The 16,641-nt window shown below is 38.6% G+C and overlaps 1 protein-coding gene across 2 annotated transcripts; it reads left to right on the plus strand.

Annotated features, from left to right (window-relative positions):
* The first annotated feature begins 4,939 nt into the window (after nt 1-4,939).
* Nucleotides 4,940-16,641, plus strand: LOC147845359 (H-2 class I histocompatibility antigen, Q10 alpha chain-like). Of its 2 annotated transcripts, XR_015480259.1 has the most exons (8): nt 4,940-5,100; nt 5,814-6,086; nt 6,173-6,460; nt 9,783-10,067; nt 10,678-10,803; nt 11,030-11,086; nt 13,398-13,621; nt 13,775-16,641. XR_015480259.1 is itself a non-coding variant. In XM_087243791.1 (7 exons), exons 1-6 carry the CDS (start codon nt 5,034-5,036, stop codon nt 11,053-11,055), a joined length of 1,065 nt encoding a protein of 354 aa, XP_087099917.1. In that variant the 5' UTR covers nt 4,940-5,033; the 3' UTR covers nt 11,056-11,086; nt 13,398-16,641. The 2 variants fall into 2 exon arrangements, 1 of the variants encoding a protein (XP_087099917.1); XM_087243791.1 differs by having other exon boundaries at nt 13,398-16,641.

The following is a 16,641-nucleotide window of genomic DNA, read 5'->3' on the forward strand; positions in this document are numbered from 1 at the left end:
TAAATCTGACTGACCTCTCTCCTATAGTGGAGCTCAGTCTGCTTTATCTTTCTGCTAAAAACACACTGATGTTCATCAATGATAAGGCTGGAAGGCCATCCGCTGTGTGAAACATGCTGGAATAGTTGGTGGTTCATTCCACTGTGGTGACCTCTGAAATAAACACTAAGTGAATGACTGAGTAAAACATTGATTGGTTGGTGGAAGTTGACATTGCCTGACTGATATTCAGTTATCAGTCATGTAAGCTAAATTACATAAACACTAAATGATATGAGATGATGTTCAATGATCGTCACGTCATCATTAATGTAAATGATAGTGAGTAAATGTTCATTTAAAGGAGCTAAAGTTACATGAGCGGGCTGATGACATTGTGGAAAGCTCAATATCAGGGAATAACTGTTCACTTTTGGTTAATCTGTGGTATAAAGAGACCACAGCTTGTTCCTCATGCAGAAGCGGTATTCTGTGGTTGATGTTTGTTATGATCATTGTTTGTAATGTGTAGCTGTGTCAGACTGTGGTGTGGTGCTTGTTCTCCATTAATCCCTCTATGGGGAAACTCCTTCAATACCATTGTGCTTTACAAATAAAGCATACCAAAAAATGACGAATGTTTTCTAAGCTAATCTAATCATCCTGGATTCTGATTGAAACATTTCAATGTTATTTCCTGATAACAACCGCTGAATAAAGCACAGTAATACATTCACATCCATATACTATGGTACATATTTACAGTATGCTTGTCTGTCTATAACTCATGCTCCATTTAGCGGGTGTCTTGAGTCGTCTTAGTGTGTAAGTAAAGATTTAATAAAGTATTACAGCTCAGATCAATGGTTTGTGTCTGTGTTTTACGTTTGTCATAAGTGGGATAAAGTACATCCGGTCGGCTATTTGCTTTCAGTCTTGTACAACAGTGCTGTTTAATGACGACTGGTATGTGTAACTGCTGTATCCCTCATGTAAATCATTTATGATACTCTCAGATTCATTTCACTGTTTCTCCAACAGGTGGAGACACCGCTATTGAACTGAAGGTGATTATTATATATTAAACTGAGCATCAGTTGACTGTGTGTGTGTGTGTGCGCGCGTTTCTACAGAGAACTGGAAGGGATGTGATAGTGGGGGAAAATATAGGTGGAAGAAAAAAAACAGAATGACAGAAAAACATTTTTTTCTTTTTTAAAGTTTTTGCGTTTCCTCTCAAAGATGTTTTGCGCTTTCTTCCTGTTCACTTTATACATGCTCCATTTTTTTTTTCTGGGATTCTACCGTATTTTACTATTCTGTCCCTCTATCATCCTATCATTAAGTATTTTTCCATATTTCTGATCAATTTTTAATCTTGAAAGCTGGTTAAAATTAATATATAAACATGTCTGCATTCACTTTCAACTAAAGCTGTGTCGATCATCACCCTTCCTACATGCAACATCTGAATGTTAAAGTGCGGAGATGAGTGGCGTGTTGGGAATTATGAAGAGTGGGGTGGCGTGTTTGGTGTTCCTGGTCTGTTCTATCTGGGGATGTTGCTAAAAAAAAAGAGCTGAAGACTGGGGGTAAGGGGGTGAAATTACAGAAGTTTTCCGGGATGCAGAACAAAACGGGAGATGGGTCTGCAAAAGCGGGAGACTCCTGGGAAACAGATGTGCTCTGTTTGATAAACCAGCCTGATCTCATGAGGAAACATAAGTTTTATTGTCAGTTTTGTGGCTAATTCAGTCGTATGAGTTCAGTTGTACAAAAATGTATGATTTTTAAAAGGAGGCGTGTCACCTAACCCCATCCCTAAGCCCAACTTTCATTGGGTGATGAACAAATTGTACTAAATTGACGCATAGCCCTTCGCCGTGGCTGTCAGCGTCACTGACGTGCACCTCTCAAAAGATGTAACTACACATCGCAACGACGCGTAGCGCAAGCTCTGTGATTGGTCGGCTTGGTAGCGTTGACGAGTCTGGGCGGGATCGAGAGCCGTGCGAATGGCGCGAGCCTGATGTAGCGATTGTTAACAAGTGTGGAGTCCCGTGAAGGAGCTCCGGATGGAAAGTTTTGTTTTGTGTTTACCTCATAGTTAAAGTTGTTGCACGTCCGCCAGTTCCTGCCTCATCATGAGCGAGTTTGAGTCACTTGTACATCCCGGAAGTGTTCAGGAAAAGCAAAACAGCAGTGAAGAAACTCGACACAGAGGAACATTTACACCTCACTGCCCACTAGCGTTTCAGAAGTGTTAATGCAGACCAACAGAGACAGCGCGCACAAGTATAAATGCACAGCCACGCGCGTTGCATGCGCCGTGGGTTACACCGTTCACTTGACGCAGAAGTATAAACCAGGCATCGTAAGAATTCATACGAATTAGCCACTAAATCAAAAAGTTATGAATTGCCGTGAGATTGGGTTGCAGCAACTGATCCCAGGTCAGCTTCTGTAACCGCCATTTAAAGAAAAGCAAAAGTGCAGGAAAGTTTGGGATTCGGGTGAGTGTTTAAACAGACAGATACACTTAATAACATGTAAATATGTCTGTTCTGCGTATTTTATTTTAAACACAACTAATTTTCTCTCAAATGAGCACAAACATTGCTGGTTCAAACCTCGGCTCAGTTGGCGTTTCTGTGTGGAGTTTGCATGTTCTCCCTGCGTTCGCGTGGGTTTTCTCCAGGTGCTCCGGTACAGGTGAATTGGGTAGGCTAAATTGTCCGTAGTGTATGAGTGTGTGTTTCCCAGAGATGGGTTGCAGCTTGAAGGGCATCCGCTGCGTAAAAAAGTGCTGGATAAGTTGGCGGTTCATTCTGCTGTGGCGACCCCAGATTAATAAAGGGACTAAGCCGAAAAGAAAATGAATGAATGAATGAATGAATGAATGAATGAGCACAAACAGTTAGGCCTGCTAAAGTAATGGAATGCTTTCATTATAGATCTGTGCATTCTTACAGTGACTCCTCTGCTAACAAACAAGACGAGAGATTCATTTGCTGCTCTTCACTTGTTTGATAACAGAAGTGTCACTTAATGGGGTGAACAGAAGCTGAACTGGGATCAGTTGATCATATTGAGCGCGTCCGTCTGTCAGCGCTCATACATGCATTCGCAGGTTCAGAGGTTGCATATGAAGAAGGGCGATGATTGATGCACAGCTTTAATGGAAACAAAGTGAATACATTTTAATATTTCAGCGTGCTTTCAAGATTTAAAACATATCAGAAATATGAGGAAATACTTAATGATAGCAGGATAGAAAGAGAAAAATAAAACAGAAGGGTTTACATGTATGAAGTGTACAGGAAGTGTTTCAGGAAAAACACCTTTGCGAGGGAAGGCAAAAACTTTTTTTAATATGTTTTCCTATCACTGTTTTTTTTTTCTTCCACCTATTTTCCCCCACCAACATGTCCAGGCTAGAAAGAAGAACAGACTAATAGAACTCTGGATCAGTTTTGATCTGAAGATTTGTGGTTCTTGTCAATGTCCAAACAAGCAGACTTGACAAATAGGCCACTAGCTGCATATCATCTCTCTCTTTATCTCATGTGTTTATATAGGCTATTTTTTAACAGCTTTCATACAGCATTTATTCTGCTTGAAAGCACTTTGTTCAAGTTTTTGATGTTTTTTGTAGCATGTCCTCTGTTTAAAGTGAACTGTCTTTTTCCACTAACGGGGCAGACTTTGTTTAATTTTTTTTTTTATAGTTTTGAAACATTACATAAAGTAAAAATACAATAATTCAGATATATATTATATCCATAAACATTACTATAGTTACAAGATCCAAAAATGATGAAGTAATATATAACAGGAGAAAAAAAAAATTATAAAAAGTTGCAAAAGAAAAAAAATTTAATAAATAAGATAAAAAAATACAAATATTCCAAAATACTTCTATACATATAAACTAAAATAATAACTTAGGATACACTCATCGACTACAGCGGGGGATCAGAACTAGAAAAAAATTCCTTCATGAAAACTAACATTAAATCATTCTTTTTGTTTTTAATTTGCATTAGAGACTTTTTCAGATTTTCCATTTCTAATAAAAAAATATTACATTTTGGTACGCATTCCGCAAATTTCTGTTTATGTATAAAATATTTACCTTGTAAAATGTAGAAGTTAACAACATACTCGAATGTTCTTTTTGTGTGTGAAAAAGTGCAAATCGCATCTTTTAAAGATAGCCTGTAATTAACATTTCTTTGCCCAAATAACACGTCACTAACATCATTCCAAAATTTACGAGAGGCATCACAGTTATAGAAAAGATCAGATAAGTCTTCCTCATGTATATTACAAAATGTGCAAGTATTATCAATATCCATGAATTTAGATAGAGTTGCTTTGCAAGGATACATTTAAAGTGCACTTCATTAACCTTATTTAAAAGGCAAAATTTAAAGGGTATTAACCAGGTAGCTTTCCAATTAATATTAATAATTTTTTCATTCCAATAATATTTCCCTCTAGGGGATATTTTGTGTTTAGATTGAAAGACTTGTCTACTTTTTTTATTATTATATGATGGAGAAAGTATGTCAACACCGTCAATTTTTAATTCTGGGAGTATCTTTTTAACGCCTCCATAAGAAAGGGGATTATTAATTAGTTGTATTAAGCCAGCTGGAATAGCCTTAATCACTTGGTGAAATTCTTTAAAAGGAATTGGAAAGTTATGTATCCTCATAAAATCTTCATAAGATGGTATGTTTCCATTATCATAGAACAAATCTGTAACAAAATATATGTTTCTTTGATACCATTTATGTAAAAATAAAGATTTGTTTCTAGAGGTAATGAGATAATTATTCCATAAGAGAACTTTATGAGGAGATCTAACGGGGCAGACTCCATCTTTCTTCGTGATGTACATATCGCACTTCCGCCCAGCCGCGTATCCTATCTAGACTTTACCGTATCCCCTTCTAGCATCAACCGTTGTTTTTTGTGTGTGTGTATGCGGCGTGATTTGGGAGAGAGAAAGAAACACCACGCGTCTTCAGCGAAATTATCATTCTGTGATGATTATGGATTGCAATGTGCTTTGGGTTTTTCTTCTTTATGGGACTTTAGCTTCATTTCAAGCAGGTAAATAATGTTAAGCGTTTTTAAAGAGCGAAAGTGAAAGCAGCTTTTATTGAGCTGCCATTTTAGAGACGCATCGCGCGTTCTGATCCAAAACGACCAACGGTAGCGTTTAATCTATTAGCGGTCAAATATAAATCTTTCTTTACATTTGGAGATCCGCTCATTTGGCCAATTTAATGAAAGATTAAGCAGGACAGGATTTTGCTTCAGCAATCTGAAGTGATTTCATCCAAACATCTTAACCTTACTAAATAATTTAAAAAAACTGACAAAACAAGTGTATTACGTCGATTTTGTTTGCTCCTGATAGGATTGGAGGAGGACTTATATTCGCACATTTGTTCCTTTTAACGGTCCATATGCTGTTTACTTGCCTACTTTCAATATTGAGTCTGAAATCGCATGTATGAATGACTTTAAAACAACATAAGCACCATTTTATGACCGTCGTTGGCTACTAATATCTAATATCATTTCCCTATTTAGAATCTGCAAATAGTATTTTCTGAAATTAGGCTATATTATTAAGGAGAATGTGTGAATATAAAACCAACTTTACCCCCAATATAGGATCGCTTGTGTAGGTCTTCTCTCAGAAAACTGGTCTAAATTCGTCAGCTATCACAAGAGCTCATATTATCATAACAAATGTACCACATTTGTATATATTATTTTAGTTGATTTACATTTTTTTTGTTGCTCTTCATCTTCAGAGAAGCACTCTCTGTATTACATCTACACGGGTTTGTCCAGACCTGTGGATCTGCCGGGCATCTATGAGTTCTCTGCTATGGGTCTGTTAGATGACAGACAGATTGACTCTTATAACAGCAGAGAGCAGAGAAAGATTCCCAAACAGCAGTGGATGAAGGAGAACATGCAGGAGGATTACTGGGAGAAAGGCACTCAGTCGAGAAAGAGCAAAGAGCAGTGGTTTAATGTGAACGTCCACATACTGATGGACCGCATGAGACACAATAAATCAGGTGAGCAACACTCAAACACATACAAGCAGCTTTATGATCATTATTACCGTCGCGTAGCAAAGATATCTGTCTTCTCTCCATTTCAGATCTTCACGTTCTTCAGTGGAGGACTGGCTGTGAGGTTGAGGAACAAGGAAGTGAAGTGAAGTTTTCCAAAGGCGTTAGCGAGTATGGCTATGATGGAGAAAACTTCCTGTCTTTTGATGAGGCAGAGTCTCAGTGGGTCGCCCCAGTGAAAGAAGCGCTGCCAACCAAGAAAAAATGGGACAGTGTGCCCATCCTGAACCAATACACCAAAGGCTACCTGGAGAAAGAGTGTGTGGACTGGCTCAACACATTCAGAGAGTATGCAGATGCAGAGCTCAGAAATGGCTGTGAGTAAACGTGCTTGTGTTTGAGTCTGTGACCTATATTTCCTTGTGGAACACCTGGGGATATACTGTACCTATAGAGGGGCAGGTTTGTAATTCTCTATATTAACACACTGTGTGCGACCAGACAGGTGCGATTCTATTCATTTTAAATTGTGTGGGGTGAAGTTAAAACCTGCTAATTTGGACATGAGATTTCTATGATTTACAGTATCAAAGGGCTTCCTGCAGTCAAGAAGCACAGCCCCAATGACCCCCCCATTATCTATTAAAGACTTTTTTGGTGACGTAGAAATTTGCCATCTCGCTTGAGTAGAGTTTGCCCTGAAGCCGAAATGCAATGGATCTAAAGCAAAAGAGCTATATTATTTAAGTAATTTGTGTGGCTGTCAGTTTCTCTGCAATCTTTGAGACTATCTACTGATAGGTCTGTAATTACTAGTAGAGTGTGGATCACCACTTTTAAGTATAGGCACAATGACAATTTCCAAGCCCTAGGAAACATCCCCTGGGAAATGGACAGATTGATCATTTTAGTGACAGGTTAAACTAAAGACGCACTAAGCTTTTTTAAAATGATTACATCCATCCGAGATATATACTTTGCTTTAGATCAGACATGAACAAACTCGATCCTGGAAGGCCGGTGTCCTGCAAAGTCTGTTTCTCAATTCCAAGAACGCAGAGAGCAGACTTGCGTTCCTGTGGAGAGCGGTCTCGCCAGGTGTCCTCTGAAGAACGAACTCAGGAGACCGCGAGGGCAGAGAATGCGTCCTTTGAGAAATGAGATGCTGCGTTCTTCCTGATGGTCACATGACCTTCACGTGTTTTAAATGTTAAATTATTTAATCATTACAGCACTCATACAACCATTTATTGTTTCCCCTTTTCAAAATAAATACTTTGCATAAAAACATTATAAATATACTCTGCACAATAAAAATAAAACAGATTTTAATACGAATTTCAGCAAACAAACACCCTTAATGTGTTTATTCCTTTATTAAGATGTTCATGGTGATGTTTTAGGGAATCTCCTGAGGTAAATAAGTGATATCTCTGAAATTTAATAATAAATCTAAATAAAATGCTGCACTTCCCACCTCCAGGCACAATGACTTCTGGGACTTCTAGTGCGAGTTCGGTGCTCAAGTCTGCATCGGTGCATCCTTGATATTAAGATCACATTCAGAAAGTTTCACGCGTCCTCTGTTCTTGCGGTCTGGAGTATTGGAACTGAATTTAGGCTGCTGATGATGAGGTTGCACGCGGACGCAAGACTGCTGAAGAGTGCATATTGAGAAACAGCATAAGTTAAGTTCCAACCCCAATCAGACACACCTGGCCTAGCTAATCAAGGTCTTTCTAGGCTTTCTAGAAACATCCTTGCAGGTGTGTTGAGGCAAGTTGGAGCTAAAATCTTCAGGACACCGGCCCTCCAGGACCGAGTTTGGACACCTCTGCTCTAGATGATTTAAGATAGAGCTGTGAACCTACACTAGTCTCATGGTTCGGTTCGGTTACGATTATCATGCCATCGATTCGGTTCAATTCGATATTTCGGTGCATCACGGTGCATTGACGTGCTTTCCATACACAGTTTTATATTTTCTTCACAGCAGCAGTTCTTGTATTAAAATGTATGAATATATTTATATTTATATACTATTTGCAATACAATTTTGTTATTTAATACCAACAGTCATATATATAAACTGTACCTTTAAACAAAACGAGCATTTAGCAAATAATATAAACAAATATAAATATCCAGCTCAATTTCTAATCCTTGTGTAGTTCTCTTACACCTCTTTAATTGGTCACACCCTCAGCAAAAACGGTTGCGATTTGATCCAGCAAACACACACACTGAAATTGTGCACAGTTTATGAGTTTTAAGTAGTTAGAGTGTATAATAATACTTGTGTATAGTAATACTTGCGATCGCCTCCCTCGCGACAGAGCGCATATGAGGTAAATGACGTCAGTAATAACCGGTTATGATTATTACTGAACCGATACCGAATTGTCTGCGTCTGCTTCGCGGTGCGAAGAAACAATTAATTTTGACTCCCCTAATTTAAGAGATGTTAAAGCTTGTGAACTTCTGAGTAGTTGAGGGAGAAACGCTGTGTGATTGAGGCTACCGAGTCCACAAAATAATTATTAAATACTTCAGCTATATCAGCTGGCTTATTTATCAGTTCTCCATGTACCATCAATTCAAGTGATTCATGTCCCAGGAGAAAGCCTTGAGTTCATGAGATCCTCGAGCCCGGGGCTCCCTCCCATTTGCAGGGCGAGAGGGGAGTTTGAACTCAGGTAGATCTGGAGAACTCCCCTACTGTAGTAGCTAATGAACAGACAGTGATTGCTCTTAGGAGATAGCTACTTACATTGCATGTCTATGGTGCTGATTTGGATTAGTCAATTAACTTCAGCTGCATGTTTTTGGACAGTGGGAGGAAACCGGGGAACCCGGGGGAAACCCACGTGAGCACAGGGAGAATGTGCAAACTCCGCACAGAAATGTCGGCTGGCTTGGTAAGGACTAGAACCAGTGACGTTCTTGCTATGAGGCAACAGTGCTAACCACTGGGCCACCCATCTAGGAAAGGAGGAGGAGTAGGGGTGGAAGGGGGGATTCTTCAAAACGAAGATGGCTGTGATATGGAACTGAGGGTGTTTATAGTGGCTTAGGAGTCATCTGATTGATCAATCATAGATTGAATAATGCGGGACCGGCTGTAAGAAATCACAAGCACGTGATCCTGTCGACATATATATAAATAAATAATAAAGTTTATAAATAAACTTCAACTTCAACAAAAATAGTTCAACTGGTTCTGTATTAATTTGGAATTATTTATTGCTGCTTCAATTATTCTTACGAACAAAGCCACCTTTGCTTTTCTCATACACTTTACCACCTTGTTTCGTAACATAGCGAAATGTTGTCTATCATGATGCTTTGATCGATTTGCAGTTTTTGGAGCAAGATCCCGCTTTTTTATTTTTAAAATATCAGAATTCATCCAGGGGACTGTATGTTTTTTGTTTTTAGGCTTGTTGACCAGACAAAACATGAAATATGTTCCTATTGTCTGCAATGAAATACAAGTCAAAGTAGATGTGGAAATCACTACTTTTTTTTATTTGCATTTTCCATACTGTCCCAACTTTTTCTCATTTGGGGTTGTACTTAAAATCTGCAGAAATGCATTTTGTACATAATTTGAAAGCATGCATTAGTTAAACAATACTTTTTAATTTCTCATCTGCATCAAATGAATAAGACTAATGATGTGACGTGTCTGTGTTTCAGCTCCTCCAGATGTTCAAGTGTTTGCAGTGAAGTCCATCAGTGGTGAAACCAAGCTGAAACTCACCTGTCTGGCCACTGGCTTCTACCCCAAAGACGTGATGTTGGTCATAAGGAAATATGGCACATCTTTGCCTGAAGATGAGACTGAATCTACAGGAGTTCGACCAAACCATGATCAAACCTTCCAGCTGAGGAAGAGTGTGAAGATCAAGCAGGATGAAAAAGCCAAATATGATTGTTACGTGACCCACAGGACCTTGAAAGAGCCAATTACTGTCACATGGGGTAATTAAACTACGCTTAAACAGAAATGGTCATTTTTTCAGGGAGTAACTGAATGTTTTCACAGTTACTAACATCACAAATCTATCAACGTTTTCATAGTTACGTATAAAAAATGCTTGCATTTCTTATTAAAGGGGGTTGGCCAACAGTGCTGCATTCAGCACTAGTAATTACCACATTCTTCTGGAAAGCCTTGAAAATTGTGTTAGTATTTAAAGCACAATATGCAAACCAACATCATTTTACAACCATTACCAATTTATGGCTGTAATTAAAGATAAACAGTGCATGCGGACAGTATTGATAGCGCTTCACTTTTTCCACATTTGTGTTACCGTCTTATTCCAAAATGGTTTAAATTGATTGATTTCCTCAACATTCTACTCACAATCCCCTATAATGACAACAAAAAGGTTTTTAAAATTGTTGCAGATTTATTACGAATAAAAAAGCTGAAAAATCACAGAAGTATTCACAGGCTTTGGTGCGAAGCTCTACATTGAGCTCAGGTCCACTCTGTCTCCACTGATCATTCTTGAGATGTTCCAGCAAACGAACACTGCGATATCATTATTTGAAGTTATATTTTAATGTTTTTGCATTTGAACAGATGGAAAATGCGAAGACTGCCTGTCAGACGCTGTCATAGGCGTGATGTGTGGAGTGGCTGGAGCTGTGCTTACGCTGGTAGTTGTTGCTTTAGTGCTTCAAGTGTTTCTGAAGAAACAGATCATTGGTGAGTGATCAGATCAGTTTTCTCTTTCTCGTCTGGTCTTGTGTGCTGCAATGTTTCAGGCAGATCTGTCTCCACCTCACAGACCACTATGAGCACTCGCATCACTTCAGAAAATTAAAGCCACTGCCTTTACTGAGTGCAGTTTGATGATGTGTTTATCAGGACAATATGGAATTTGGTGTAATTTAGGATTGCAAAGAATATTTAAAACTGTTTTCATGTTCAGTTTTCAGAAGCAGAAAAGTTCGCTAAACTGATGAGATTCCTCCGTTCCTCTAAAAAGGTACAAGCATTCACTTTTATTGGGCCTTTTTTGGTGTAATTGTTTTACTCTTGATGTAAATGTGAGTTTTCAACCTTTACTGGTCTCACAGTTTGGTTACGATAATCATGCTGTCGATTCGATTTAATCACGGTGCATTGACGATGCTTTCCATGCACAATTATATTTTACTTCACAGCACAAGAAAAATTTATAAATATATTTATATTTATACAACAGTTCTGTTTGGATCTCGAATCTGATTGGCTGATATATTTAAGTAATATCAGCATCCGTACAGCCTCTTTACACTTTGTGTATTACTCCGCCCATATACAGCCAGCAACAAGCAGACACTACAGTTTGACAAGTATTACTGACAACAAAATATACTTTTGAGGCTTTTTTATTTCGAGATACCTATGCGGTTTATTTACAAGAATAGTGCCTATTTTAAAACATATACAATTTCTGAGAGCTCGTCTGCGACAGTTGATGTTTTCTATCCAAAAGATGGCGACAGAACCGCATAATAAGCCCTTACGTTTAGGCTGCTTTCACACCTGTGAATGGATTCAGTTGTTCTGAAACAGAGATTAAAATTGTTACTGTGTTGTTCTTTGCTCTTGGAGCGGTTCGCTTTCACACTGCAAAGTTTCTAATCGGACTAAAAGAGCAAAAACAAGTCACATGTGAGTAAACTCTCTTCACATTGGTCAGAGTGTCAGGGTTTATTTTGCAGAGTCCCGCTCAGCTGTCAGGAGAGGTGGTGGTTTGGTGGTGATTGACAGGGTGCGAGCGCAACGTGTCTGAGGTGGGGAGGGGTGAGAAGGGTGCGCGACGATGCCTATTTGAGGACCGGGAGGGAGACGCAAGATTTCCGGGAGATCATCACTGGTTTGCGGGCATCCGGAGACTCGCGAAACTTCCCGCCCTAATCATAATTCTCTCTTCATATAGCCGTATGCCTATTACATATCCATAAACACTGTGATATAACTCGGATCGGATCGCTTTCTCACTGTAATCGAACCGCTCCAGGGTTCGTTTCAATCGAGCCGAGACCACCTCATTCAAGCTGTAAATGACCTATTTTTTTAAATTTATTTTGTAGGGGAACGTAATAGGTTTGAATGGTGCTCGAATGTATTACAGTGGATTTTGTTTTGAAATTGTATGCTTCATACTGACGGACTTTTATTATGAAACTTACCTCCCTGCGTTAGTAGTTCCGGTAAAAGGTTCACGCAAAAGTGCGCCAAAGAGCGGATGGAGATCGCTACTTTTCTAAAGACGGAAAGTCTCATTACATGAGAAAAGGTTCAATATTGTATGCTTTAGCACTCTCCGAAGAGGCACAAGGTTAGTGTTTTCATAATACTGTATAAAAAAAATAAATAAATAAAAAAATAAAATAAAATAATACTGTATATATTGTGTGTTTTAGCCTTGTGTGGAAGCATTTAGAATATAATATTAAGCAGCTAAGTTTGCATTTAAGCTAATTCATGCACTATTGTATTAATGTATTTTTTGTTGTATTCTGTTTAGCTCTTACGTTGGTGTTTGATTCAATAAATCAATAAAACCATCAGTTAAATCTTGACCATCAATCGGGGAGGACGCTACACAAGCGATCTCGGAGCGATTACTTTGGCGCGGAACAGAGCGCGATTGCCCTGTTCACATATGCCAAACGAACCGCGCTAACTGGGCAAACGAGACACGTTCCGAAATAAAAGTGTAGGTGTGAAAGCAGCCTTAGAAGATATAACAGTTTGATTTCTAACTACAGCAGATCAAATCAATATTAAACTGGTAAGCACACCTGCCAACACTTCCGTTTTTCATGGGAGTATGCCGTACTTCAGACGAATTTCCCGCAAACATCCCGTTTTTCCTTCTGAAAAAAAAAAAAAAACGATTTCACCCACCCCCCTCTTTGGTACAGTCTGTAAACTAAACACCCATGGGTTGCCAACATTGGTATAGTACTCGGATCGAAGCAGCCCCCCAAAACCTGCTGTATCCTGTTCTCAACCTCACCCCCGAACACCACCTAACCTAATCGGTTATGATCATTACTTAACGAGTACCGAATTGTCCACGTCTGCATCGCGGTGCACCGAAGAAACAAATTATTTTGACATCCTTACTGCGATTGAAACTGAAGGTTGATAAAAAGGTGATTATTATGTATTAAACAGATCATCAGTTGACTCTTATGCCAGTAATGAATTACATTGACTGTGTGTGTGTGTGTGTGTGTGTGTGTGTGTGTGTGTGTGTGTGTGTGTGTGTGTGTGTGTGTGTGTGTGTGTGTGTGTTTCAGACTCTATGAAAAATCTATCAGGATCACTGTCACCGTTATACCAGATTAAAGCTGATCCAGAGTCAGAGGATGATTATCAGAGAGGGATCTGTGGTACCCGTCATTATCAAACTAACCTTCTTAATTCACTTAATTCACTTTTTCATCTACAATACTGCAAATAGAACATACACTTGAACATACTTAAGATCAGCCACCTGTAGGAATGGTAGCTGGTTACTTTAGTACAGGGGTCACCAAACTTGTTCCTGGAGGGCCGGTGTCCAGCAGATTTTAGCTCCAACCCTAATCAAACACACCTGAACTGCTAATCAAGCTCTTACTACTTAAAACATCCAGGCAGGTGTGTTGAGGCAGGTTGGAGCTAAACCCTGCAGGGACACCGGCCCTCCAGGACCGAGATTGGTGACCCTGCTTTCGTGTCTCAATTTTTACTGCTGCCTCTAAACTTTATTTTGACATGTCCATTTCAGATCAAAAGGGATACCAATACATTCTAATGTGTTTTATTATTAAGTAGACATTACATCCTGAGGTCTGTTCTTCACGTCTGCTTTAAACATTCTAGGATGACTTGGCAGATCCTGGATAGTTGTTCTCTGGCTAATTTGGTTCTTCAAACTATTTTGCTAATCATATTGAACTGTTTGGATGAATTAATCTGGGATTACAGTGTCTGCTCATGTTTATTGTGAAGAGCAGGGCAGTAATTGGCTGCTGGTGTCATTCGATTAAAAATCACTTGTCAATGCAAGCAAGATTATGTAAATGTTCAATGTTAAATCGTCATTATTATAATTTCATTATGGCATCATCACAATACTCTTGTACAAAAACATCAGGCGCTGATACAGACGGCATCCCCTTCACTTCATTTAACCCAATCTAATCCTCTTCATATGGAATAAACCTGATCTTCATGGTTGCCATAACAACACCTCCTGGATGAGTTTTGGAGAACCAAATTATCCTGCTTTATTATTTTGTTTTCTTTTTTTTTTCTTTTTTGATCAAGTCACCTAAATTATTTTAAAATAAGAACAAAGTGTGTGTGTGTGTGCGTTTGTGTGTGCGTGTGTGTGTGCGTTTGTGTGTGCATGTGTGTGTGTGTGTGTGTGTGTGTGTGTGTGTGTGTGTGTGTGTGTGTGTGTGTGCTGTTGGAGAATCGATCAACATATTATTAGTCTGTTTACATTAGATTAACTACACAGCAATAGCATCAACAGATTACTAAATAAATAGAGGCCCTAGCTGAACATTGAGGATGACCTCTGAGTGGTGGTCTACAAAATTACACTAAGAACAGACTTGTGCTGAAAACATTGTGTCCACTAGTCTCTTTAGCTGAGGTTAATGTTAAAGTAGCCTAAGTATCAAATGACTATATACATTATAGCCTGTGGTTGTTGGACTGTTGCACTTTGTTTTGTCAATATGCTTGTGTTTATAAAGCCTTCGTAGGTGCAACATTAGTATGTTATCTATCTATCCGTCCGTCCATCCATTCATTCATCCATCCGTCTGTCTTTTATCTTTTCATCTGTCCATCCATCATCTGTCTGTTTGTCCCTCTGTCTATCTATCTGTCCATCTGTCTATCTCTCCATTCATCTATCTATCCATCTGTCTGTCTGTCTGTCTGTCTATCTATCTATCTAGATGTCAAACTGAGTGAGTATAGCCTAGAACAGGGGTCACCAACATGGTGCCCGCGAGGATTACATGAGTTGCCCGAGGGCCTGTTCTAAAAATAGTTTACCATAGCACCACTTACCAGTAAGTTGCATCTAGTATTTTTGTAGCTATTCTTTTTACATTACTCTTTCATTGGTGTAAATTTGAAAAAGACATAAAAAAATATTTCATATTAGAGCTAGCTGGTCTCCACAGCAATGGTTGCGGGTGCAGTTTAGCAGGGGAGGAGATGATTTGGAAATACGACAAAAAAAGAAAAAATGCATATAGTTTTCACAGTGAACAAGAGGAACAGTTTGTTTTTATTTCATTTGGCGACGACAAAGCAGCACAATGTTGAGAGACATTTCAAAACATGTCATGCAAGCTAACATTACCATGCTATCTACCCCCGGGGCAGCGCATTACAAGTGGAAAAGGCGGTCTTTTTTCATGAGACCGATGAAAACTCCCAAAAAGCAACCAAAGCCTCATTTAGAGCTACATATGTTTTGCTTGAAAAAACAAGTGATTTTCCGACAGGAAATTAAAACTGTGCTTAAAGACTAGAATGCATATAATCTCTTCTCTCTCCGATGTCCAACTCGAGGCAACTACGATGGTTAGAAGAGTGTCGGCTATGTTAAAATGCTGTAGAGTTGGTGATAATTTCAGTAAAATCTGAAAGTTGATTTGTGTTACACAATTAATTGATAAACATAGTACAGTACATTGCAGTGCATGATCTGTGAGAAATGGTTAGAGGCTAGTGAAAATATTGTAGAAGTGATCATTTTAAAATGTGAATACTTGCAGAGATTTATACAAGCATTGCAAACTGATATTTCTGTTTCCTACCTTGTTAAATCATTGTTAACAACTTTTGTGAGAATCATTAACATGATCAGTTTCTTCACTGAGATGAATATTAACTTTTAGCAATAACATAATTTAAAGTAAACTGAGCAAATTAGTTATTTGAGAAGTGTATATCAAACTGGTAGCCCTCCACATTAAACTGGTACCCAAGAAATAGCTCTCAGTTTCAAAAAGGTTGGTGACACCTGGCCTAGAACAACAAACAGAAAGCAGCTGAGTTTAGAGGACTAGATTACCTAATGCACAAATCAACGATGAAAATCAACAACATAAACTTGCCTGAGCTTCCTCTCTCAACCATGAACAGGTGAGAAGATATACAAAATAAAATAAGGCACTGCCCCCTTTTAGGCACACCCGGAAGTAAATCTCAAATTAAATACACAAAATAATAAACAGTAATGGAAATGGAGGCAGAAAAATGAGGCAAAGATTAATCCAACTACGACAAACGCTACTGAGCTGAGGAACACTTCTCCCCAGCGCTTAAGTAGAAAAAGGCAGTCTTTATAACCAAACTAATCCGACTATAGAGCACTATATTTATTGATTAGCAATCTGTCAATGTTGGGATGTAAAAAAATATGGGACAACAAATAGCTTCAAATGATAGATTACATAGCAAACATTAGAAAACATTGACAATAAAATAAAAGGTTTAGCCTATTAACATCAATGGCCTATCCAGAAA

Source organism: Danio rerio, chromosome 3 (genome assembly GCF_052040795.2).
Source record: "Danio rerio strain M-AB ecotype USA chromosome 3, GRCz13ab, whole genome shotgun sequence".
Classification (NCBI taxonomy): Eukaryota; Metazoa; Chordata; class Actinopteri; order Cypriniformes; family Danionidae; genus Danio; species Danio rerio.

Excerpts from the sequence above, each read along its gene's own strand:
- LOC147845359 (XM_087243791.1), top strand. The coding sequence starts at position 5,034 with ATGATTATGGATTGCAATGTGCTTTGGGTTTTTCTTCTTTATGGGACT. Across the intron at positions 6,087-6,172 it reads CATGAGACACAATAAATCAG|ATCTTCACGTTCTTCAGTGG; the intron begins GTGAGCAACACT and ends TCTCCATTTCAG. Across the intron at positions 10,068-10,677 it reads GCCAATTACTGTCACATGGG|ATGGAAAATGCGAAGACTGC; the intron begins GTAATTAAACTA and ends GCATTTGAACAG.